The 27,028-nt window shown below is 42.6% G+C and overlaps 2 protein-coding genes across 2 annotated transcripts; both read right to left on the bottom strand.

The window, feature by feature from the left end:
• Nucleotides 1-272: 272 nt before the first annotated feature.
• On the bottom strand, nucleotides 273-19,710 carry LOC112235127 (lactase-phlorizin hydrolase). The gene is made up of 17 exons (XM_024403520.2): nucleotides 19,074-19,710; nucleotides 15,984-16,054; nucleotides 15,753-15,836; nucleotides 15,297-15,390; nucleotides 14,430-14,514; nucleotides 11,756-12,425; nucleotides 10,996-11,647; nucleotides 9,313-10,866; nucleotides 8,282-8,550; nucleotides 7,900-8,190; nucleotides 7,553-7,751; nucleotides 7,097-7,299; nucleotides 6,704-6,810; nucleotides 6,371-6,502; nucleotides 5,905-6,128; nucleotides 5,504-5,740; nucleotides 273-705 (listed from the first exon to the last, which is right to left on the bottom strand). The coding sequence occupies exons 1-17, from the start codon at nucleotides 19,675-19,677 to the stop codon at nucleotides 494-496; spliced, it is 5,688 nt and encodes a 1,895-aa protein (XP_024259288.1). The 5' UTR covers nucleotides 19,678-19,710; the 3' UTR covers nucleotides 273-493.
• A 439-nt stretch (nucleotides 19,711-20,149) lies between these two features.
• Nucleotides 20,150-23,910, bottom strand: LOC121844889 (gap junction gamma-1 protein-like). Its single transcript, XM_042315365.1, has 2 exons — nucleotides 22,025-23,910; nucleotides 20,150-21,855 (listed from the first exon to the last, which is right to left on the bottom strand). The coding sequence occupies exons 1-2, from the start codon at nucleotides 23,154-23,156 to the stop codon at nucleotides 21,842-21,844; spliced, it is 1,146 nt and encodes a 381-aa protein (XP_042171299.1). The 5' UTR covers nucleotides 23,157-23,910; the 3' UTR covers nucleotides 20,150-21,841.
• Between the last annotated feature and the right edge of the window lie 3,118 nt (nucleotides 23,911-27,028).

Below are 27,028 nucleotides of genomic sequence, written 5' to 3'. Positions count from 1 at the left end.
TTAGCTGTTTAGTTGCTTGACTAATAAATATATTTTGTAGACATCAATTACTACATTTTTTGCATTGCACCTTTATTGGTGTTGGGAGGGGGACCTGGGACTTTGTAGAATGTTACTGACTAAAATGCCTTCTGATTTTGTTGATGAAATCGAGTATATACATTAAAGGAGGAATAACTGTATTATAAACACCCAATCTAATCTAAAGACCAGAGAATCTGATAAAACAGCGTCCTCTATTGGACGACTGATGATAATGACCATAGACTGGAAATGCTTCAAAAGTTAGTCCTTTATTTCTTAAAATAACAAGTGAAGGCAACGTTTGGTGCAGACACTAATGATTCATCAGATATATAAGCAACAACTAATTTTCCTATACCACAAATAGGCAGGCACTTTTCAGGTTGAGTATTGACAGATTATTTTAAAAACAGAGACAATGAGACATTTATGTTGGATGGGGCAGAGCCTTCTCGCACTCTTTATGTGTTCAGAGTGTCTCCATCCTCATAGATTCCACAGAGGATCTATCTGACTTCCGGTACAGATAGGTTACAGTGATGACTGAGAGGACACCCGTAATGGAGAGAGCAAAGATGCTGTAGAGGGCTACCTCAGCACTGCCCGATGACAGCTCCATACCGAGGAAGCTCACGTTCTCGACTGATAAGATAGGCGAGGTGGTGGAGGGTGCACTCGTTCCTGGGGTAAGAGAATAAATTCATTGAAATTAATCAGACAACATGTTCAGGTGTAAGGTGGTAAGATTGACAATCAAGAGCATTTCCCCATTCTGAACTTACTTGTAAACAAAAAAAGGGCGTCATTACTTTTATGAAAACGGCATCACAACACGACGAGGAAACATTTAAGGAGATATTCCTTTTGTTGCAAAACAAATACTTTATTTATTGTCGCATACACGGGATAGGTGCTGTCAAATGTGTTGTTTTACAGGGTCAGCCATAGTAGTACAGCACCCCTGGAGCAAATTTAGGGTTAGGACAAAAATAAATAAAAATTGTATATGTCACATGCGCCGAATACAACAGACCTTGTCGTGAAATGCTTACTTAAGGTTGTTGCTTAACCTGTTGTATCCAGGGGTGCTGTACTACTATGGCTGACCCTGTAAAACAATGTGTTCAAGGGCACATTGACAGATTTTCACCTCATTAGCCTGTGTATTTGAACCAGTGACCTTTTTGTTACTGGCCCAACACTGTTAGGCTACCTGCTGCCCCTGATATCAGTGCATACAGTGCCTTGCAAAACTATTCATCCCCTTTGGCATTTTTCCTATTTTGTTGCATTGCAACCTGTAATTTAAATGGATTTTTATTTGGATTTCATGTAATGGACATACACAAAATAGTCCAAATTTGTGAAGTGAAATGAAAGAAATAACTTGTTTAAAAAATATATATATATATAAATGGAAAAGTGGTGCGTGTACACAGTATGTGTTCACCCCCTTTGCTATGAAGCCCCATAATAAGATCTGGTGCAACCAATTACCTTCAGAAATCACATAATTAGTTAAATAAAGTTCACTTGTGTGCAATCTAAGTGTAACGATCTGTCACATGAGCTCGGTATATTTGCACCTGTTCTGAAAGGCACCAAGCAAGCGGCACCATGAAGACCAAGGAGCTCTCCAAACAGGTCAGGGACAAAGTTGTGGAGAAGTACAGATCAGGGTTGGGTTACAAAAAAATATCTGAAACTTTGAACATCCCACGGAACACCATTAAATCCATTATTAAGAAATGGAATATGCCCCCACAACAAACCCACCAAAACTCACGGACCAGGCAAGGAGGGCATCAATCAGAGAGGCAACAAAGAGACCAAAGATAACACAGAAGGAGATGTAAAGCTCCACAGCGGAGTTTGGAGTATCTGTCCATCGGACCACTTTAAGCTGTATACTCCACAGAGTTGGGCTTTACGGAAGAGTGGCCAGAAAAAAGCAATTGATTAAAGAAAAATATGAGCAAACACATTTGGTGTTCACCAAAATGCATGTGGGAGACTCCCCAAACATATGGAAGAAGGTACTCTGGTCAGATGAGACTAAAATTGATCTTTTTGGCCATTAAGGAAAAAGCTACTGTTGAAGTCAAAAGTTTACAAACACTTTGGTTGGAGTCATTAAAACTCATTTTTCAACCACTCCACAAATGTCTTGTTTAACAAGCTATAGTTTTGGCAGGTTGGTTAGGACATCTACTTTGTGCATGACAAGTAATTTTTCCAATGATTGTTTACAGAGATTATTTTACTTACAATTCACTGTATCACAATTCCAGTGGGTCAGAAGTTTACATACACTAAGTTGACTGTGCCTTTAAACAGCTTGGAAAATTTCAGAAAATTATGTCATGGCTTTAGAAGCTTCTGATAGGGTAAGGACATCATTTGAGTCAATTAAGGTCACAGGTATGAAAACATAGGACACGAAAAAGAGGCCTTTCTACTGGCTCTGAAAAAACACCAAAAGAAAGATGCCCAGGGTCATCTGCGTGAACGTGCCTTAGGCATGCTGCAAGGAGGCATGAGGACTGCAGATGCGGCCAGGGCCTAAGAGAGTGCTACAGGGAGACAGGATGAACAGCTGATCGTCCTCGGAGTGACAGACCATGTGCAACAACACCTGCACAGGATCGGTACATCTGAACATCACACCTGCAACAACAACTGCCCGAGTTACACCAGGTACGCACTATCTCTCCATCAGTGCTCAGACTGTCCGCAATAGGCTGAGAGAGGCTGGACTGAGGGTTTGTAGGCTTGTTGTAAGGCAGGTCCTCACCAGACATCAACGGCAACAACGTTGCCTATGGGCACAAACCCACAGTCGCTGGACCAGACAGGACTGGCAAAAAGTGCACTTCACTGACAAGTCGCGGTTTTGTCTCACCAGGGGTCGTGGTCAGATTCACGTTTATCATCGAAGGAATGAGGGTTACACAGAGACCTGTACTCTGGAGCAGGATAGATTTGGAGGTGGAGGGTCTGTCATGGTCTGGGGCGGTGTGTGACAGCATCATCAGACTGAGCTTGTTGTCATTGCAGGCAATCTCAACGCTGTGCATTACAGGGAAAACATTCTCCTCCCTCATGTGGTACCCTTCCTGCAGGCTCATCCTGACATGACCCTGTAGAGCATGACAACGCCACCAGCCATACTGCTTGTTTTGTGCATGATTTCCTGCAAGACAGGAATGTCAGTGTTCTGCCATGGCCATCCGACTATGACGTAACTTCGGCAGCTGCATTGGGTCCTGATCGACCCGCACTGCGTTCCTGTGATCACCCTCTACGCCCTCGAGGCGTAGAGTCTGGATCTCAATCCCATTGAGCATGACTGGGACCTGTTGCAACTTGCAGGTGCCTTGGTGGAAGAGTGGAGAATCATCTCACAGCAAGAACAGGCAAATCTGGTGCAGTCCATGAGGAAGAGATGCACTGCAGTAGTTAATGCAGCTAGTGGCCACACCAGATACCGACCGCTACTTTTGATTTTGACCCCCCCCCCCTTTGTTCAGGGACACATTATTCAATTTATGTTAGTCACATATCTGTGGAACTTGTTCAGTTTATGTCTCAGTTGTTGAATCTTATTATGTTAATACAAATATTTACACATGAAAATAAACACAGTTGACAGTGAGAGGACATTTCTTTTTTTGCTGAGTTTACAATTACTAATCACTGGGAATAGCGGCCAGGTGTGCATTATGAAAGTTCCAGAGGAATCCGTGACAGTACTACACCAACAGCGCAACGACACCGGCCTCGAGGGTGATCACAGGAACGCAGTGCGGGTCGATCAGGACCCAATGCAGCTGCCGAAGTTACGTCATAGTCGGATGGACCAGTTTCCGCTGCCGAAGTTTCGGCGGCATCAAACGGACCAGTAGCAGTGGCGTTGGACGGACCGGTTGTGGCGGCGTCGGATGGGCCAATCACTCGGACGGGCCATTCCCGCTGTCTCCCTTAATGGTTGATTATTCTGTCACGTTGGTATAAATAATTCGGGAGACGGGCGCAGGAATGCATAATAGGGTTTTTTAATTTACCCAAATTACGGCGTGCCGTGTAAAGACACGTGAACAAAGACCAAACAAACACTATACAAAAACACAGGGTTGAAACCCAAACAAAAGAGAGAGGAGTACCTTGAATAAATAACACACGCGCACAATGATTAACACATGTGACGAGACCCGTAATCATCTGCACAATCCACAATGGCACAAAAGCCAAAACACACAGCACAGGTACTCACACGCACCAACGGACATAGTAACAATAATTGACCGGACACTGGTAAACCAAGGGCACACTTATACAATTACTAATCACTGGGAATAGAGGCCAGGTGTGCGTAATGAAAGTTCTGGAGGGATCCTTGACAAGATTGCTGCACACCAGCGCAACCCATCCAACTTGAAGGAGCTGGGGCAGTTTTGCCTTGAAGAATGGGCAACAATCCCAGGGGCTAGATGTGCCAAGCTTATAGAGACATACCCCAAGAGACTTGCAGCTTTAATTGCTGCAAAAGGTGGCTCTACAAAGTATTGACTTTTGGGGGGTGAATAGTTATGCACGCTCAAGTTTTCTGTTTTTTTGTCTTATTTCTTGTTTGTTTCACAATAAAAAATGTTTTGCAATCTTCAAAGTGGTAGGCATGTTGTGTAAATCAAATGATACAACCCCACCAAAAATCTATTTTAATTCCAGGTCGTAAGGCAACAAAATAGGAAAAATGCCAAGGGGGTTGAATACCTTCGCAAGCCACTGTTTATCTATTAATCTCGGGACTACTTTCTCTATGGGAATAGAGTAGTAAATACTTTAAGTTTTCTGACACACAAAAAAAATATACCAGATATGAACATAAAACATATGTCATGCCCTGATCTGTTTCACCTGTTCCTGTGATTGTCTCCGCCCCCGCCAGGTGTGGCTTATTTCCCCCAGTGTATTTATTCCTGTGTTTCCGGTCTCTCTGTGCCAGTTCGTCTTGTATGTTTAGTCATGTCAACCAGCGTGTTTTTCCCGTACTCCTTTTTGCTATTCTCCTTTTTCTAGTCCACCTGGTTTTGACCCATGCCTGTTTCTGGACTCTGTACCTGCCTGCCTGACCACTCTGCCTGCCTTGACCACGAGCCTGTCTGCCACTCTGTACCTCTCCTTGTGCTTTGATAACATAATGGCATCCTTTTGTTTACAATGACCACTGCACTTAAGCAGTGCAAAGTTCAAAATGGGTAAACTCCTCTTTAAAAAAACTTTTAAGGAGTTTATAAAAATCCTTCTAATCACTTTCTGTCTTTTTTTAATATTGTGTGATAACTTTTATGGTTCGCAGGTATGGTGTGTGTGTAAAACATACAGAATTATCAATCACTTTAAATGTGCTTTTTCCAACTGAAATGCACTGTGTGCAACAGTGTTGCATCCACTGAGATAGACAATGTTGTCACTCTACCTTCGGGCTCGGGATTCAAACACTCGTGAGGCCCCAGAGTGGGGTCAGGGAATCCATTGCAGGTGATGATGGTGGCATAGCGGGCAACAGAGTTCTTGGCTACTCGTGTAAGTTTGGAGTCAGAACGGTTCACATAGAACAGGCCGAATCTCTCTGAGAAGCCAGTGGCCCACTCTAGATTGTCCATCAGAGACCAGGCTGTGTAGCCTCGAATATCCACCCCATCCAGCAAATATGCTGAAAAGAGAGGAGAAAACCCAAATTTGGCTCTATAAAGGTTCACATAACATTTCATTAGGTTGTGGGAATGTTTTCCAAAACATTAAAGATGGTGTTTCACTTGTAAATTATATTTCATACTGTCAATATATAAATAGTGAATTGCTATTGTGGCATATTACCTTTGAGGACCTGATTGATGTAATTCTCATAGTAGTGAATCCTGTGGACATCGTTCAGATCCACTGGCCCTCGCGCCGAGATCCCATTCTCTGTGATGATGATGGGTGGGTCGCCATACTCCTCCTTGATGAAGTTGAGGATCTTGCGGAATCCAAATGGGGAAACCTTCAGCCAGCCAGAGCCAGAGTCCAGCCAGGTGCGATCAGCAATCGTTCCAGCGCCCCTAATACACACAGTAAAATGACAGAATATTTAATTGAACTAAATATGGGTTTGGAAATGGAACAGGACTTCAATTTGAAACAAGGACATACAGAAGAACTATAATAGATTCATAAATGATAGATAGCCCTTACAGGTTGACTTCATGTAGTTATATACACATCTCCAGTTGTTGATCTAACCATGAATACATATTTTCAGTCATGTCCTGTATAGTGTAGGCTCTTGTGGCTGATTTCTCACCTGTCTGCATCATAGTGCTGTAGGTTCCCATACTCAACAGGGAATGCCAGGACAGTTGTGTAGTGGTTGAACCCAAAGTAATCATATGTACCTTTGACCCTCTGAATCTCTGCAGGGGAAAACTCAGGAAGCCTGTAAAAAAAAGAAGTTCATAGCCAGTTGACCATATGTGTATCATATAGCCAGTCATATAGCCAGTTCAGAGCATTTTATCTGTGAATCACTAATTATTTATTTTATATTTAGGGTTTGAGTCATATAATTTCCTCAGAATGAATGCAAATTCTTCTATGGCTTTTTAAAATTAGCGCTACTAATAAACATTTATCTTGCCGTGATTTAGATAGGCCTGATGCTAGGCTCCTCTCTCGAATGATTGTCTTCATTGTATCACTGTAGTCTCCATTGAATATAGGGTGAGCAAACCAGCCGATATAGAACTGCAACAGGAGAAAGGAACCAATAGTGTTACTGAATAAGAACATTGAGGCTTTAAAGCTGGGAAACGATAGAAAAATAATGTGGTCACTCTTCATGTAACTCTTTATTTAGTATGATGTTTGTTTGTACCATTATTGAAGCCTTTTGTGCCAAATATGCTAAATGTGGTACATGCTGTACAGGAACTCTACATACACGATTATGTTTTACACAGGATACTAAAGTTTCACTGATGTAGTGGAGAGAACTTTGATGACTGATGCAATGTGAGGCATTAGACTGTACCTGAACAACGCGTCGTGCAGCTTCTACGTCCTCCTGCTTGTAGGGGTTCCGTGGCTCTGACCAATCTGAGTTGATGGTGATGGAGATAATGCCTCCCTGCTTGGTGCGGTAGTTATCGTTGTACAGGTGCCAGGCTTCGGCATGGGCTTGGATGAGGTTGTGGCCCACTATGTAGGGCAGTGTGCCAGGTCTGAAGCTGATGCCTGGCCATAGAAGGATTATTGTTTTAACTGCATCCTGAAGACACTTAAATAAATACGATCTCTTTCTACAGTTCTTTTAAGAGGTCTAAATGATTTTTTTTTAGCTTTAGAATCTCTTTTTAAAGCTATTGTATTTCGAAGCTATTTAGGATATCAACGATACGATTGTTTCCTGTTACTACAGACACACGCTGAAAACAGTCAACAATTGTTCAGCAAATACAAGCCAAAGTCTGAATTAAAGAGGTAGTACCTGGGGCAGCAGCTCCATAGCCGTGGCCAATATTGGCAATATTGTAAGGCTCATTGATGGTGATCCAGAACTTCACTTTGTCTCCAAGGTGAGTGAAGATAAAATCAGCATATTCTCTGAATCGGTCAATGATGCTGTCGTTCTCCCAGCCCCCCACATCCTGCAGAGCCTGAGGGAGGTCCCAGTGGTAGAGGGTAATCTGGAGAGAGGAACATTCATTTATTTACCTCAGGGGTTTAATGTGTCAATTCAGGTTTTTCAAAGTGCATGTGTAATTAATTCCCTTTGATATAGTAAATTACATATTATCCCAGTCATGAGCATGTCTTCATGGCCAGCAAACTCACATGAGGCTGTATGTTGGCAATGAGAAGTGCGTCAACCAGTCTACGGTAGTAGTTGAGGCCAGCCTCGTTGATGTTTTTGGTGGTGCCATCGGGGAGCACCCTGGACCAGGATATAGAGAAGCGGTAGTGGGTCACCTTCAGCCTCCTCAGCATAGCCACATCCTCCTCCACCTTATGATAACTATCACAGGCAATATCTCCTGTGTCATCATTGAACACTCTAAGAGGAGTGTGGGCAAACTTATCCCAGATACTGAGGCCCTTTCCATCTGCTCTCCAGCCCCCCTCAATCTGGACAAGAGATATAAAATGACACGGTAAACATATCGTGGTGATTTTATTGGCACTTGACTTTTCGGAATTGTTTTCAGTGAGCAGTCACCTGGTAAGATGCTGTCGCTGTGCTCCAGATGAAATCTTTACGGAAGTTTCCATAAACGGGTGTACCATCCTCCGATTGAGGGAAACCGTTGTCCCTCACGACTTGATAGTAGTAGTGGGCTGAACGTTTGGGCGTCCTGGGTCGGCTTGGGTGAGTAAAGTCCACATGGTGGAGACCCAAGCCCACTGTGTACCCATTGAGCCACTCAAAAGAGTCCATAAGAGACGAGACACTGTAACCCCTCATCTTCACACCATCCAGGTCATGGGCTAAGGGGACAAGAGAGAAGATTTACTTTTGGAAGATTACCTTTTTTAAAAACATTTTTTCACAGCAAATGTCGGAAATCCCTAGCAAAGTAAGTTGCATTTGCTTCCCCTTGGTGTTCTGCTCAGTCTGTACTATTTTCTCAATGCAATTAGAAGGCATTATAGTCAGTGACATAGTACAACGCCAATGTTAATGGGATTTATCTGTTAATTGAATGATTAGAATATTCCACCCTGAAACCATATAATTGTATGGAATTGATTAGATTGTATAAAATTATAATCAATACATGTGTAGATCTAGTCAGAATTAGGGTAAAACAATATAGCTAATGTTTATGTCTTTATGGTATTTTAAACACAGATAAGATTTTTGAGCAAAATTCGGTGCCGACCTGACTAGAGATTTGGGAAAGGACAGGGAGTACATCTCAAGGTCCCAAGGTCTCCCTAATCTTTGTCGGCTGGGTTGTGGGACAGTATGTGCGTAGGATACATACTGTTGTGTGTGTATGTATGTGCGTAGGCTGTTTGTGTGTGAAAGTATGTGCGTAAGAAGCCAGTATAAATATGAATGGTTTTGTACAAAAGACCAGCACTCTCGTGAATAAACCTTTTTGACTATTTTAGCTGGGCCTCTGTCTGTTTCATTTCAATCCGTATCTTACAAATCCTGATGAGCAGACTGAGTAGTTAAATTGAATTGGTTTATGAACATTGAGAACACAATTCTCTTAACAGAAATATATCATTAGATCTTACCTTTCAAAGCCTCGTCAATGTAGGTTTTGTAGTAGAATATTCTGTCAGTGTCATCCACTGTGGTCTTTGGAGCCGTTGGAACTCCATTCTCTGTGACATAAATCTCTGGATCTCCGTACTCCTCCTTGATCCAGTTGAGGAGTCTCCGTAAGCCCCATGCTACAGCCCTCTGCCCTTTGATGGCAGTTGTGGGGGAATCACCCTCCTCCTCCTCTCCAACGTCCTGGTCGTTATAATAGGACTGAGGACTAAGCCTGGCAGTTACTTGACGTATCACCTTAGTGGTATAAGCATTTAGACAGAAGACATCAGCAGTACCTCTGATGTAGGCCTTATCATCATTGGTGAACGTGGGGAGCCTGGAACCTGGCAGGCCTTGGAGCTCACTCTTGTTGCCCACCTGCCACTTCATGGCGTCGGGGTAATCACCGGTTTTGAAGATTGGGTGAGCGAACCAGCCAAGCTGAAACTGCAGGGCACGGTCTGCAGCCATGACTTCCCGGGGCTGGTTGACATCTTTGGGCTCAGCCCAGTCTGCGTTGAGGGCGATGGAGACCAGACCGCCTTGGGATTTGCGGTATTTCTTGTCATAGGTGTGGTACACCGTGGCATGTGCCTTTAGAAGGTTATGAGCGACTCTATATGGTGCATCCCCAGGCTTCCTGACATTTGGTGGGATCTGCCCCAGACCATATCCTGACCAGGCAATTGTATAGGGTTGGTTGAAGGTCAACCAAAACTTTACTCGCTCCCCAAAGGTGGAAAAGCAGAAGTCACAGAAGTCGTTAAAGATCTCAACCATCTGGATGTTGTCCCAGCCATCAAGGTCCTGCAGGGCCTGAGGGAGGTCCCAGTGGTAGAGTGTCACCATGGGGGTTATGTTATAAGCTAGTAGGCCGTTAATGAGCCTGTTGTAGTAGTTAACACCCTTCTGGTTCAAGGAATTGCGCCGACCATCGGGAAAGATCCTGGACCAGGACAGGGAGAATCGGTAGGTCTTAACCCTTAGGGCCCTTATCATGTACAGGTCTTCCTCTAGTCGGTGGTAACTGTCACAGGCTATGTCACCATTGGCATCTTCGGTAGTACTGCCAGGCTTGTGGGTGAAGGTATCCCATACACTTGCACCCTTTCCGTCAACATTCCAGCCACCTTCTATTTGATAGGCTGAGGACGTCACTCCCCATTGGAAGCCCTTTGGAAAGGTGCCGTAGTGGTAGAGCTTCCTCTGGAAATTGGACTGACTGGAGAACTTCTCCCAGACAACCTTGGATCTGGAGGGAACCTCAGACGGGGGCAGAGTGGGTTGCCGCACAATGGTTTGAAACTTTGGTTCTTGTTGTGGACTTCTTTCTCTTGTATCAGAAAACCCATTTCTCTTGATAATATCAGAGTAGAAATAGGCTGACTGCTTTGGGGTTCTGGGCCTGTTAGGGTCTTCAAAGTTGACATAGTGCAAACCAAACCTTTGGCTGTAGCCCTTTGGCCCCTCGAACCCATCCATCAGTGACTGCACAGTGAAACGCTGCACGTCCACTCCATCCAGATGGATTGCTGTTGAAAGTCAACCAAAATCATCCTGGTAAACAATACTTATAAATAATCGTTCTTACAAACAGTCTCAAAACACTCCTTCTGTACAGGGCTAGGTGACCCCTGGTCTAACACATTCCAGATATTTACCTTTCAGCGCTTCGTTGATGTAGCCCTTTAAGTACTCTGTACGCTCCGTGTCATTGATAGTGTCCCCGCTGTACCCCGTGGGTATCCCATTTCCAGTTATGTAGACGGGCACCTTAGTGACATTCAGATACTCTGCAGAAACATAGTTGAGCAGCCTACGGAGGCCCCAGGGTGCAGAGTGTATCGAGTCAGACTCCGTAGAAGGCCAGGCATGGTCCACATGAGCTTTGAAGTCTCCCACCCCCTCTGGTCCAGGCACGCAGCCACCATCACTGGCGTTGACCAGGCGAGAGGTGTAGTGGTTGAGCCCCAGGAAATCTGCCGTTCCACGAATTCGCTTACTCTCTGCTGCAGTGAAGAACGGGAGTATGGCAGGCACAGAGAGGGAACAATTACGCCTTTTCTGCTCAATCTGAGACTTTAGCAAGGGTGGATAGTCCCCATCCACAAAAATGGGATGGGCGAACCATCCCAGCATGAACTGCAGGTAGCGGTCTGCAGCCACTACATCTTCAGGCTTGGAAGAGGAGCTTGGAGGCTCAGCCCAGTTGGAGTCCAGGGCAATGCCTACTTTGCCTCCCTGGTCCTTCCGGTACTTGTCGTTGTAAACATGCCATGCTTCAGCGTGGGACTTGAGCATGTTGTGAGTCACCTTTTTTGGGGGGGCACACAAAGGATCAAAATCATCAAATAAATGATAATTACAATTCACAAAGTCAACAAAGGGCTATAGGGAAAGGAGTGATGCTAGTTCTCTCACCTGGTAGGAGGCAACCACATAGTTCTTTATTCCAGGGGGATGCTGACCGGTACCGTACCCAGCATGGCTAATCACCCAGGGGCTACTGAAAGTGTTCCAGGTCCTAACCCTATCTCCAAACCTGAAGAAGCAGAAGTCGGCATAGTCTTTAAAGGCTTCTGAAATGGAAACATTGGTCCAGCCTCCATAGTCCTGGAGTGCCTGGGGAAGATCCCAGTGGTGCAGGGTCACAGCAGGTTCTATACCCGCCTCTATCAGCGCGTTGATCATGCTGTCATAGTAAAGCGCACCTTTCTCAGAGTGGCTCCCCCTGTGGCCAGAGGGGAAAATGCGGGCCCAGGAGATAGAGAACTGGTAGGTTTTGACAAGTAGACCTCTCAGGAGATAGACGTCATAGTCGACTTTATGGTAACTGTCACAAGCCAGGTCTGCAGTCTGATTCTCAAAGGCTTGGTGCTCATGGCCAAAGCGGTCCCAAATGGTCTCACCCTTCCCATGCTCAGACCAGCCACCCTCGACTTTAAAGGACTCACTGGAAGTGGCCCACTGGAAGCCATCAGGAAAAGACTCATTCAGGAAGATGTCCCGCTCGGAAATGGTCTGAGTTCCAAACTTATCCCACACTCTCTGGTAGTTTACTGACAGTGCATCCCCAGTGTGATCTGAAAGACTAGCCGAGCAAGAGAGGTGAAGGGCAACATTAAATACAGTGCCGTTAAGAAAGTATTCACACCCCTTGACTTTTTCCACATTTTGTTTTGTTACAAAGTGGGATTAAAATGGATTTGCCATTTTTTTGTCAACAATCTACACAAAATACTCTTATGTCAAAGTGGTAAATAAAATACTAATATATCTTGATTAGATAAGTATTCAACCCCCTGAGTCAATACATGTTAGAATCGCCTTTGGCAGCAATTACAGTTGTGAATCTTTCTGGGTAACTCTATAAGAGCTGGATTGTACAATATTTGCCCATTTATTCTTTAAAACATTATTCGAGCTCTGTCAAGTTGGTTGTTGATCGTTACTAGACAGCTATTTTCAAGTCTTGCCATAGATTCTCAAGCAAATTTAAGTCAAATACATAACTTGGCCAATCTAACATTCAATGTCATCTTGGTAAGCAACTCCAGTGTATATTTGACCTTGTTTAAGGTAATTGTCCTGCTGAAAGGTGAATTTGTCTCCCAGTGTCTGTTGGAAAAGAGACTGAACCAAGTTTTCCTCTTGGATTTTGCCTGTGCTTAGCTCAAACTCCTTAAGTCCTTGCCAATGACAAGCATACCCATAACATGATGCAGCCACCACCATGCTTGAAGATTTGCCCAAAATATAACGTTTTGTATTCATGACCAAAAATTACTTTCTTTGCCACATTTTTTGCAGTATTACTTTAGTGCCTTGTTGAAAACAGGATGCATGCTGTGGAATATTTTATATTCTGTATAGGCTTCCTACAATTTGCTCTCTCACTTTTGTTAATATTGTGGAGTAACTCCTGTGTCGTTGATCCATTCTCAGTTATCTCTGTCATTCTGCCCCTGAGCAAGACATTTAACACACTGTTCCCCGGGTGCCAAAGACGTGGATGTCGATTAAGGCAGCCCCCCACACCTCTCTGATGCAGAAGACACATTTCAGTTGAAAGCATTCAGTTGTACAACTAGGTATCCCCTTTCCCTTTCCTTTTATCACAGCCATTAAACTCTGTAACTGTTTTAAAATCACCATTGGCCTCATGGTGAAATCCCTGAGCGGGTTCCTTCCTCTTCGGCAACTGAGGTAGGAAGGGCGCCTGTATCTTTGTAGTGACTGGGTGTATTGATACACCATTCAAAGTGTAATTCTACCAATAGGTGCCCTTCTTTGCTAACCATTTGAAATAAAACACAAAAAAACAGCGTCCTCTCTGGACAGCTTTAAAAATAAAGTTATAATGTGTTTGATGTCTTCTGTGCCCATATGAATAACCCCTACATTGCCATACTGTTTTTGATCTTGTCTAGCCATCTTGTCTCAAGAGGACCACAATGGAAATAAGTCCCAGACTTTATTGTGTGTTATCCTAGATGATTTTATTAATGTGCATGTATGGCTTTTAAGTTTTATGTGTTCTTGTTTTTTTAAAATGGTTGAATTAATAAACTAAACTAAACTGAGGGACCTTACAGATAATTGTATGTGTGGGGTTCGGAGATGGGGTGCTCATTTAAAAATCATATTAACCAATATTTTTGCACACAGAGTGATTCCGTGCTATTTATTATGTGACTTGTTAAGCACATTTTTACTCCTGAACGTAACTTGCCATAATTAAAGGGTTGAATACTTATTGACTCAAGCCATTTAAACTATTCATGTTCTATTAATTTGTAAGCATTTTCACTTTGACATTATGAGGTATTGTGTGTAGATCAGTGACACAAAATCTCAATTTAATACATTTTACATTCCGGCTGTAACACAACAAAATGTGGAAAAGGTCAAGTGGTGTGAATACTTTCTGAAGGCACTGCAGATACTGTACATACAGAGGTATGAATTCACACTAAAATACAAAAAAGACAAAAGGTTAATTCAGACGTTTTATATTCCATTATGCTAATAGTAGACTATTTGATCTATGACTACATTTCCAAATAGTGCATGTAAACAACAAGTGGATTTGTACCTATTCAGAGTGTCCACCAAATCCAGCTCCTCAAACAAGTCAACCATGTCACATCCCAGAATTTGCAGGTCCCCATTTCGCAGAACTGTAATGATTTTAGACCACACACAGGGGGTTGTTCTTCAAATTCCTCAAAAAATGATTTGATATGAACATCGGGTTACATTCTATATGATCTATATTTACAAAATCCATAAAGGATATATTAATTATAAAGAGTATGCTCACAGTTTTTAAGTGAGATGGTAATTAAGACAGCTAGACTGGAGGTGGAGGGTTTGAACACTGTATAGCCTCAAACATTAAACTGAACTGTAATTTGATCTCATCTGTGGTCGATTCTTGCATGCATAGTAGTTACATTTAGTAGTTACATTTCTCCAGTCATATACCTGAGCTGTTTACCAAAGAAGTGGTGGGATAACCACTTTGTTGTTGTTCCAATACCAGATTGCCCTTTAACTAGCTAGCACTTTGCAGCGTACTCCGGACCATGATAACAACAAGTCAGAATTGCATAATGCCTTTACAATCAAATTGGACTATGACATTTTATATTGGATAACATCTTCGTGGAGATAACATCAATAAAATGATGGTCTCTGGCACTGTAACTACTACAAATCACTCGCTTGATTTGAATCCAACATCTGGTTTTTGAGATGTCATCACCAACATGTTTATTTGACAGTGTAGAGATGTCTATAATGTGACACTAGACTTGAGTATGGGTGAACTGTCTGTAAGCAAATGCAATTTTAACCATTGTACTGAGGTTGAATGGTATGATCATACAAGACACCAGTGATTAATCTGATGGTCTACAAAGCATGCGTGTGTACATTTATGCAGCTTCATATGATTTACCTTGCAGGATGTTACCGAGTGGCTGGAATTGACTGAAGGAACAGCCTTTGATATTCATCTTGTAAATCACAATGGGTATCTGCCTATTGGCTTTCTAAAACATGACAAAGGGATCGTCATTCAGGGGCTGGCTTTTATGAGACAATTATGAGTTGCAGATGAATGGTTGTGTGTTTTCATCTAATTTAGAGAAATCATATTAGGACATTCTGTATTCAGCCTCTTCAACCTTCAAACTGTATATACAAAATCTCACATTATTCACAGTTTTCCATTTTGGGGTAAAACATTATGAGTTTCACACACAAGGTTTACAGTAACTTACAAGGATATTGGCAATTAGACATTTAATAAGTGATGGTAAGATAAGACAGTAATAAAATACACTTTCATGTGGAGGCTCTCTTCTTCCTTTCATTAAGACACACTTTATCAGAGAATGGAAGAGTAAACTACCTGTAATCTTCTCAGCTCCTCTGCCAGGTTTGATTTAGAGGTGCAGTTGTACTCAATTTGCACTGACAGGAAATCTAGGGACTCCTGAATGGGAAATATGTTATCACCATCACAGCAATACGCTGGGTGCCTTGGGAAAAGTATAAACCCTGTGCAGGTTTCACATTTGCTTTGGAGTCTGACATTGTGACACATTCAATTGTCCAAATGTCAAAGGTACTGTACCCATACCTTAATGGCAGCCTCGCTTTGGTAAAGGATGGAAACATCACTGGCCCTTACGCCAATCGACACATGGCCACCTGAGAGGAGAGCACAGAATAGAGGGCTGATGTGTTATAAAAACAGTGACAATGTTAGCAATCCAGTTCCATGGGAGGACCATCCTCCTCAGTGAAATTTAATAAAAAATTAAAATAGTGAAATATTAAAAAAGTTATGTTAATTATATAAAAATGATTCAAATACACTGTTTTGCAATGAAGGTCTACAGGAATTTCAACAACACTGTCCGGGGTAGCACCATGGTTTAGCCGGAGGACAGCCATCTTCCATCCTCTGGCTACATTGACCTTTCATAGACATACATGGTAATTATGACGTCTTCCAACCAATCAAAACTTTTGCAGTATAAACTGACATGTTCTCCATCCAATCATAGAATTAGGATCAGAGAATGAACCTTGTGAGTTGTATTGGGATTGTGCCACAGAGCATTATGGGGGCTCTATGTGTTGAGAAGCTTGGTGACATTGTTGGATAGAGATTAAGAGTAAAAAGTAATAGTTGAGCTTTTTAAAAATATATTACTCAATTCAAAATAGTTTTTTTCAATTTACAGGAGACGGAGGAAGTATATTATAAATTGATTTCTCGGTTTTAGAACTTTATGTTGTGTCCAGTTAGTGAAATGTATTTAAATTTGCCTTGCTAACTTCAGTAGCTAGCTAGCTACCAGCGCGAATGTGGAGATTTCTCCGCCAGAATGGTAGAATGGCCAACGCTGCCGACAATGTTGTCGACTTTTTGTTGAAGAACCCCTTTCATTCTCTGGGGTACACGGTGCGAATTAAAAGTGAGGGTCGACCTCTGCCTGAGATCAGTTTCATGAAGAAGGATGAAAAGGTGAGGGCGTTCAATACCAACTGGTATCAAAAGTATAGCTGGTTAACAAGGAGTCTTTCACCAAGCCAGCTGTATTCCTGGCCTGGCCTGCTTTTTGGAAAGTCTGAGCCTTGGCTTAGGTGATAGATGGGTACAGTGACCTGAAGAACATCGATCGTTCAGCAGGCAGCATATAAATGCCCACATCAGATTCAAGCTTCTGGGAAAAAGCTGGATCGATCATGATGAAGGTCTGCGTATTCAACGAGAAAGTTAGAAGAAACAGGGATGTTCTCAAAGCGGCTTAAACACCACTGTGTTTTTGGGCATGCAATAATTTGCTTTTAGAGGACACTACGAGAGGGAAAGTTCTGCCGACAAGGAAAACTAAAATCAGCTTGCAGAGGTAATTGTGCACATAACAATACTTTACTTGCTGAACTTATAGAACCTTCGACTGTCTTCTCTGGGATGTCGAAATCAATTTCTGAATGATTTGATAGCTTCCATCGCATCATCCATTAACAGGGATTAAAGAGAGGTTGACTCAGCGTATTTTTTCACGTGTGCTCAAGTAGGTTTTCCACTTTCCTCCGGAATTTATTTAGCAAAGATGAAAACACAATCACTCCGGACAGACAAAAGCAAAAACTCATGATTTAAATGATGCAGCACCCTAGGCTACACCTAAACATTAGAGATCTGACATGCTGTATGGGATGAAAACGAGACAATTTTTCAGTCTGATTAACCATATGCTACTAATAAGAGCAGATGCATACAGCCTATGTGCGCTGTCCATTTGGTCAGGGTAACTAATTTGATAACGTTATGTATTTATAGTCCATTTGTGTGTCAGGCGAAAACGTGAATGTTGTCAAATTTGGTTAAAATTCTAAATTGTGCTGGCTAGGCTGCATATAAGTTTTCAATCCAAAAGTAACTGGAATTAATCATTCAACCTAATAGTGACGACAGATGAGTACATTTTTTACAAGGCCTAAAGTTGCATAGAACTGCATGATGCAAACATGCATAAAGCAAGCTCAGCCCTGTGAGTTCTATTGTCTACCAGTTGTTGTCTCTGTGTCTGGTTAGAGGAAATTCCCTTCCTAATCTAGTCTAAATATAATTAATATGAACAAGTATAAGGTTGCTGCAGTTTGACAGGGTTTTCACCCTCAACTCATGCCTCATACCCTCTTTCAATCACTGCTGTGATCCCTTCCAAACACTGTGTAAGTAGCCCTCATTCCCCATACTATTGTACTATACATGTCTTTATTAAATGCTTTAGGTTAAAATAATTACTCTTGACTATTTTTGAAACACATTTAGACATCTCTGCATTCAGTGCCTATGAGAGAGAGAAAGAGAGAGAGAGACCATGCAGTATTTCACTTTTCCCCAGATCCTAACCTTTGGTATCTAATGGCATTCACAACACTTGGCCAGAAATAATCTCTTCTGATAAGGAAAACAATATACATGCAAACATGAATGATAGTACGAGAAAAGTCAAGGATGGGACATAATTGAGACACAGTCACTGACCTCTTTCACATCCGGTTGACCGATATTTTGTGAAACAATTTTTACAAAATCTGTCTAAACCTAACGCCGCTTTGCTATGAAAACTTGTCGGTTCCAAACACCTTGTAGCACTAAAGATCTCCATAAGAACCCACATACTGTAGGAGTATTTATTGCAGGCGACAGGTGCAACACACCACTGCATTCTTTACCAGAAAGTAGGCTGGCCCTCTTTTATTTATAAAGCTATCTTAAAAAAAAAAAAACTCCCACGGTACCTAACAGCGTTAATAACCTTTAGATTTATGAGTTGGCATACCCTGTCTAAGGGATGGCTAACTCTGGAAATCCATTCAGTCTCCTCAGTTAGGTAATTCAGCTTTTAGTTTCTTTACACCCCATTGTGCCATACATGTGCAGAGTTTAGTACAACTGGATGTACTAGTGCCTCTCGGGCAGTTCAAAATGTTGACCTCTTTGCTGAGGAACGTGATTGTTTTTCTTAACTGTGTTTGTGATTTTGTGTCTGGATGTTATTGTATTTTGTAAATTGTGTGCATGCAGAGCTCCCTTGCAATTGGACTCTTTTAAAAAATAAAGGTAAATTCATTGTTCTCTGTAAACTGTTCCCCAAAACCCTGTGAATAATGTACATCTTCTACCACATGCTAATTAAGGGTTTACCTTGTCCAGGAAACAGGTGATGGTAGAGGTGGTACACGTCGGCGTGGGCATGGAGAGCGTGTTTTAGCTGCAGATTCACCTCATCCCTCAGCTCTTCGATGTGGCTCAGTGTCACCCAAGAGTGTGCCAGTTCTCCATACGCCAGAAAAACAAATTCAGCATATTGCTGAAATACATCTGGCAGCTCTGCGCTTTCCCAGCCCCCATACCTGGATCTCAGGGCCTCTGGTAAAGCAGAGCGATGCAAGACAACAAGTGGTTTGAGTCCTACTTCCACTAGCTGTTCCAAGAAGTTCCGGTAGCAAGACAATGCAGGCTGACTGGGCTGGCTGGGGTCACCTGTGGGCAAAAGTTGAGCCCAGGACAGGGGAACTTTGAAGTGAGTTACTCCCCGACTCTGGAGATACTGGAAGTAGGCCCTGGAGCCCAAGGGAAGGGGATGACTGCAGTCAAAGGCATCAATGGGTTTGGTGCTCAAGTCCATCCTCAAGTGGTTGGTGAGAGGGCCTGCTAGAAGCATAAAGTCCTGTGGGTCATCTTCCTGACACAGACAGCCATAGAGGCACATCAGGTACAGATAGAGAACCCGTACCAGGTTCTTCATCTTGGTGGTGGAAGGTGAACTGCACAGTAAGCCTTTTATAGCAATGCTGTTTACTGTATTGAACTCTTGTATCGTTTATGTAATCATGCTAGATAACACGTCAGTTATATTGCAGTTGTGTTTATAACTTCTGGGGCTTTGGCTCAATTGCAAATAAATATTTGTTTCCTCCCCTTCATCTGCACTATTTGGACAGTACTTGACAGATATACTGGAAGCTCAGACAATCTGGATCAAACCCTCATAAGGTGTAATTTGCCATCATCCCCGAAACGTTTGCTTCATTCATGCGACCGACCAATACCTCACGAGGCTTCTTCTCTAAGCTGAAACCTTGAAACGGATATCCATTTCTCAAAACCAGGTTCTGGCCGTACTGCCAAATACTGGTGATTCATTCAGTCGCTTGCATGAACACAGAAATGTGTTAAAGGAAAAGCACAAACAATACAATTTTCCATCACAGGAGACATGGATTTATTAGGAAAAGTTTATTTAAGAAATTGAGCACAAAAATACTATTCATACAAAAGTATTTAAACAAATTGTTTGAGATGACAGTTGACACTTAATGGCACTGCTGATATAATGTGTGCACTGATGGCATCATAAGATCACATTCAAGGCATTGGGTCGTTTCAACCATAAAAAGATAACAATGAAAACATTTACAACAGTCACTGAGACTGCAGCATGGGGGTCATTATTAACAGCTTGAAGGCTTTTGAATGGTACTTGCATCAATGCCTCAATAATGAACACTGAACCGAGCATAAATTTTGAATTGCATAGAGAAGTAACACAGAGCCACAAATCCCAATTTCAGGAGAAAACACTGAAAACAATATAGAAAAATAACCCTGAATTGTGGGGGTCTTGAATTACTTTCTGAAAATGCTATTCGACAGAGTAAATGCGTCATTTGTATATATATTTTTTGTAAATCTTGAGTCTCTGGTTCATGTTCAGTAGGCACAAAACAGGACGGGAGAGGTACTACAGGAACTTATCCTATAAGAAGGATTAATTACATTTTCCCTTTCAAAACATTGCTATGTTGTGCCCTACTGAACCAGACCCAGAGTTCAACTGGTGTATGGCATAGATACGTTACCCACAAATCGTGGATGGTCCTCAATAATGGAAAATAACTCCAAATCTGTTGAGTCCCTCAGTTAATGTAGAAATCCCAAAAAGACAACAGTAAACTTCATAGTTACAATTTGGCCATCCTGACCTTAAAGGTTTAATCTTGCAATGTCATCCAAACACTTTCCATGTTACACTAACAAAATGGAAGAAAATCAGTATCAAAAGCATGTTTAACATTACCAGACAAGATAACAATTTACATGAATTCAAGCATTACCCAGGTTTTTAAAAAATCCTTTGGACAAAGGTGCCAAAATAGGCTTCCAGTTCCCAGACTTGGCAACAGTCAGATTTATGGGAAGGGGGAGGTTCATGATGAAAGTAGGTTAGTTCTCTTTCTGCAAACTACATATTGCTGTGCTACAACTCAAATGTAACTGTTGTTTCTGGTGGTTGACCCAAAATAGTTAAACATTTGCTCATTGTAAGCTGTTGCACATGGAAGACAGTTATTCACTCCATAATATCACTTCTAACACCAACTATTACCATACCAGTTAACATCCCCAAACACCGACTCACCGTGGTTCCCTATCCTCACAGAACACACACACACACAATTTTGTTTTTACACATTGACATGGTTTTGCGACACGCTTGGGTTGCCCATACCTTAGAATGGCTGAACTGTAAACTCCAGTTTTAGGTTGAAGGCAAACTTAAGATTGACCTCTTAACTCCAGCAGAGGGAAAAACTACAAACAAGAGGAAACACTAGTATTCCCCCCAAAAAACTGCACAGCTACCCTGAGACGAATAGGAATGTTCTGAAAACTAGTTTGTGGACACTTTGGATCTTCAGATGTGCTCAAGTATAGCTGGGTAGGAAGGCGCTGCTCGTTAAATTTGTCATGTTTCCCTTGAACGTTCACTGGCCTCAACACTGAAAGAATGATGGATTCATCCTCCTCAAGTCACATACACACCTGTCCCCACACAATGCTCCCTGGTACCCCTACTGTCCCAGATGCAAGAATCTATCCTGAGAGGGCCAGGTGGGCCAATGACGAAGTTATGCTCGTAAACCTGAAGGCAAGGGGAAAAATGTTAAATGTCAGTTTGAAGTATAGAGTAAAATAGTCTACATAACATCCATTCATTCGATTCCATCCACTATAAAAATGTAAACATAGATATGCCATGCAAATTACTACTGAAGATGTACTTCTTGTGACGCGTGGCACAGCCTACTCACCTTTCTCGCAGGTGCTGCTTTGCTTCTCCTGGGCAAAGTTGAGACGGTTCTCCTCCACGGCGGTCCCGTTGGACTCGGGGCTGTTGCTCCTCGAAGTGCTGCCGTTGTCCTCATTCTGGTAGGCCAGGTCCAGGTGCTGCTGGGCCAGCTTTAGGTGCCGCCTTAGCCTCTCCAGCTCCCGCTGTGACGCCTCATCCCCAAACGACTCACGGCCCGAGTCGCCCAGGTTGTAATCCAATCGCATACCTTTTGGGTCCTTCTTCAGCACTGTGTTGTAGCCTGGAGGAGCTGTGGGCACCTGGCGGCCACATAGTGAGGGATGCTGGCTGGCCAGTTGGTGGGGGGTTGGGGGGCGAGGACGAGGGCGGCAGAAACAGTCCCGTATGCCGCTATAACCCAGGTGGAGGATCTCCAGCACAGTGAAAAGCAGACAGAGGGCACTCACCGCATACATAATGAACAGGAAGATGGTTTTCTCCGTGGGACGCGACACGAAGCAGTCCACTGTGTGTGGGCAGGGCGAGCGCATGCACACGTACGAGGGAGACACCTCCAGGCCGTAGAGAATGTACTGGCCGAACAGAAAGGAGACCTCAAAAGCAGCACGCGACAGCAGCTGAAACACGTACACCTTCATGAGGCCGTCGCGCTTGATGCGCCGGCGTCCATCGTGCTTCTTGCTAGGCTTCTCCTTCTTCTCCAACTCGATTTCCTCTGAGATCATGGGGTCCTCCTCTCCATTGTCCTCCGCCTCCTCGTAGTTCCGGTTGGTCCCTAAGCTCACCAACGGCATCCTCTTCCCGCGGGGCTTGTACTCATCGTCGTCCATGCGAGCGATTTTGTGCATGGCGAAGCCCAGGTACAGAATAGTGGGGGTGGTGATCATGATCACCTGGAACACCCAGAAGCGGATGTGCGAGAGTGGTGCAAAGGCGTCGTAGCACACATTCTCGCAACCGGGTTGGTGGGTATTGCACACAAACTTGCTCTGTTCATCGTAGTAGATGGACTCGCCTCCCACAGCAGTCAACACAATGCGGAAGACGATAAGCAGTGTGAGCCAGATCTTGCCCACAAAGGTAGAGTGGTTGGAGATCTCGTCCAGGAGACGCGTCAGGAAACTCCAGCTCATGGTGCCTCCAGAGTGGGGGGAGAGAGACTTTCAGATCTATATGGGGGAAAGAGGGTGAATTAAAAGGGAAAATTAGCAAAAATAGACTATTGTAATAGGAGCACCTGAAAGTGAGGCACTATCTAGAATCAATATTCAAATATTAGATTTCTCAAGAAATGTCTAACCAGGCTCTATAATGACATCAGCCTCAACTACCAGAAGTGTGCAGCACATTGCTGAAGAATGATGAGGGGTTCCTCCTCAGTACGAGAGTTTGCAACAGTATGAGAGCCAAAGATAAAAATCAGATTCAGTGCCCACAAATATTACAATATGGAAACTGCCTAAATAATATGAAGATAAGACATTTTGCCTGTAGGGGAGCAGTACATTAACTACACCAACATACTGAAGTGTGTAGATGTATTATACACCTGCATGTACCAATAAAATGTGTCTCCGGTGATGAAGGCCTTTATCTGTTTGACAGTGTAGGCCTCTTTCTATGTAAGAGGACAAAAATGTGGTGATCCATCAGCAAGATATCAGTAATGTCCACCAGGTGGCATTAACAATGTGTCTCAAAGGCCGCTCAGTGTGGATAACAGAAGTTCCCTCTTGAGAAGGCACATGTTCGGGCAAGGATCTCATGCAATAAGGCCTATATCATTAGGCCCAGCTGGAATGTCTTATCTCATTAAAACACCTGTAAGACTAAATCATGTACCAGCTTCCAAGCCATCTAGGACTACAAACACAAATTATGTCACATGCGCTGAATGGAACGGTAGACCTTACCGTGAAGTGCTTACTTACAAGCCCTTAACCAACAATGCAATTAAGACAATATTTACTAAATAAAGTTATATATATGCTATATATAGGGGGTACCGGTACAGAGTCAGTGTTTGGGGGTACAGGTTAGTCAAGGTAATTTGTAACAGCAGTGTAAAAACAAAGTTAATTGTCCAGCAGTCTTATGGCTTGGGGGGGTGGATGCTTTTAAAAAGGACCTTTTGGACCTTGACTTGGTTCTCACTCCCTTGTTATCAAAGGCAGCGCAGCCCAATTCTGATATATTTTTTAGAACAATCCCATTAGATATTTTCACCACAGATATTTTTCAGAGCTGATCGTTTGATTTATTGGGATCTCCATTAGCATGTACTGTGTGTGCATTAATCAGTTACACATATATGTCAGTACATACACACACACACAAGTGGGTGCTCTATGTGTTGAGAAGCTTGGTGACATCGTTGGATAGAGATTAAGAGTAAAAAGTAATAGTTGAGCTTTTTAAAAATATATTACTCAATTCAAAATAGTTTTTTCAATTTACAGGAGACGGAGGAAGTATATTATAAATTGATTTCTCGGTTTTAGAACTTTATGTTGTGTCCAGTTAGTGAAATGTATTTAAATTTGCCTTGCTAACTTCAGTAGCTAGCTAGCTACCAGCGAATGTGGAGATTTCTCCGCCAGAATGGTAGAATGGCCAACGCTGCCGACAATGTTGTCGACTTTTTGTTGAAGAACCCCTTTCATTCTCTGGGGTACACGGTGCGAATTAAAAGTGAGGGTCGACCTCTGCCTGAGATCAGTTTCATGAAGAAGGATGAAAAGGTGAGGGCGTTCAATACCAACTGGTATCAAAAGTATAGCTGGTTAACAAGGAGTCTTTCACCAAGCCAGCTGTATTCCTGGCCTGGCCTGCTTTTTGGAAAGTCTGAGCCTTGGCTTAGGTGATAGATGGGTACAGTGACCTGAAGAACATCGATCGTTCAGCAGGCAGCATATAAATGCCCACATCAGATTCAAGCTTCTGGGAAAAAGCTGGATCGATCATGATGAAGGTCTGCGTATTCAACGAGAAAGTTAGAAGAAACAGGGATGTTCTCAAAGCGGCTTAAACACCACTGTGTTTTTGGGCATGCAATAATTTGCTTTTAGAGGACACTACGAGAGGGAAAGTTCTGCCGACAAGGAAAACTAAAATCAGCTTGCAGAGGTAATTGTGCACATAACAATACTTTACTTGCTGAACTTATAGAACCTTCGACTGTCTTCTCTGGGATGTCGAAATCAATTTCTGAATGATTTGATAGCTTCCATCGCATCATCCATTAACAGGGATTAAAGAGAGGTTGACTCAGCGTATTTTTCACGTGTGCTCAAGTAGGTTTTCCACTTTCCTCCGGAATTTATTTAGCAAAGATGAAAACACAATCACTCCGGACAGACAAAAGCAAAAACTCATGATTTAAATGATGCAGCACCCTAGGCTACACCTAAACATTAGAGATCTGACATGCTGTATGGGATGAAAACGAGACAATTTTTCAGTCTGATTAACCATATGCTACTAATAAGAGCAGATGCATACAGCCTATGTGCGCTGTCCATTTGGTCAGGGTAACTAATTTGATAACGTTATGTATTTATAGTCCATTTGTGTGTCAGGCGAAAACGTGAATGTTGTCAAATTTGGTTAAAATTCTAAATTGTGCTGGCTAGGCTGCATATAAGTTTTCAATCCAAAAGTAACTGGAATTAATCATTCAACCTAATAGTGACGACAGATGAGTACATTTTTTACAAGGCCTAAAGTTGCATAGAACTGCATGATGCAAACATGCATAAAGCAAGCTCAGCCCTGTGAGTTCTATTGTCTACCAGTTGTTGTCTCTGTGTCTGGTTAGAGGAAATTCCCTTCCTAATCTAGTCTAAATATAATTAATATGAACAAGTATAAGGTTGCTGCAGTTTGACAGGGTTTTCACCCTCAACTCATGCCTCATACCCTCTTTCAATCACTGCTGTGATCCCTTCCAAACACTGTGTAAGTAGCCCTCATTCCCCATACTATTGTACTATACATGTCTTTATTAAATGCTTTAGGTTAAAATAATTACTCTTGACTATTTTTGAAACACATTTAGACATCTCTGCATTCAGTGCCTATGAGAGAGAGAAAGAGAGAGAGAGACCATGCAGTATTTCACTTTTCCCCAGATCCTAACCTTTGGTATCTAATGGCATTCACAACACTTGGCCAGAAATAATCTCTTCTGATAAGGAAAACAATATACATGCAAACATGAATGATAGTACGAGAAAAGTCAAGGATGGGACATAATTGAGACACAGTCACTGACCTCTTTCACATCCGGTTGACCGATATTTTGTGAAACAATTTTTACAAAATCTGTCTAAACCTAACGCCGCTTTGCTATGAAAACTTGTCGGTTCCAAACACCTTGTAGCACTAAAGATCTCCATAAGAACCCACATACTGTAGGAGTATTTATTGCAGGCGACAGGTGCAACACACCACTGCATTCTTTACCAGAAAGTAGGCTGGCCCTCTTTTATTTATAAAGCTATCTTTAAAAAAAAAACTCCCACGGTACCTAACAGCGTTAATAACCTTTAGATTTATGAGTTGGCATACCCTGTCTAAGGGATGGCTAACTCTGGAAATCCATTCAGTCTCCTCAGTTAGGTAATTCAGCTTTTAGTTTCTTTACACCCCATTGTGCCATACATGTGCAGAGTTTAGTACAACTGGATGTACTAGTGCCTCTCGGGCAGTTCAAAATGTTGACCTCTTTGCTGAGGAACGTGATTGTTTTTCTTAACTGTGTTTGTGATTGTGTCTGTATGTTATTGTATTTTGTAAATTGTGTGCATGCAGGGCTCCCTTGCAATTGGACTCTTTTAAAAAATAAAGGTAAATTAATTGTTCTCTGTAAACTGTTCCCCAAAACCCTGTGAATAATGTACATCTTCTACCACATGCTAATTAAGGGTTTACCTTGTCCAGGAAACAGGTGATGGTAGAGGTGGTACACGTCGGCGTGGGCATGGAGAGCGTGTTTTAGCTGCAG

This window comes from Oncorhynchus tshawytscha, linkage group LG03 (assembly GCF_018296145.1).
Source record: "Oncorhynchus tshawytscha isolate Ot180627B linkage group LG03, Otsh_v2.0, whole genome shotgun sequence".
Classification (NCBI taxonomy): domain Eukaryota; kingdom Metazoa; phylum Chordata; class Actinopteri; order Salmoniformes; family Salmonidae; genus Oncorhynchus; species Oncorhynchus tshawytscha.
Note: the sequence above shows the minus strand (reverse complement) of the source record. Positions and strands in the feature narration are given on the sequence as shown.

Excerpts from the sequence above, each read along its gene's own strand:
- LOC121844889 (XM_042315365.1), bottom strand. The coding sequence starts at position 23,156 with ATGAGCTGGAGTTTCCTGACGCGTCTCCTGGACGAGATCTCCAACCAC.
- LOC112235127 (XM_024403520.2), bottom strand. The coding sequence starts at position 19,677 with ATGAAGAACCTGGTACGGGTTCTCTATCTGTACCTGATGTGCCTCTAT. Across the intron at positions 12,426-14,429 it reads TTGGTGGACACTCTGAATAG|TCTTTCAGATCACACTGGGG; the intron begins GTACAAATCCAC and ends TTGCTCGGCTAG. Across the intron at positions 6,503-6,703 it reads TCAGGCCTATCTAAATCACG|GCTTCCTGAGTTTTCCCCTG; the intron begins GCAAGATAAATG and ends TTTTTTTTACAG.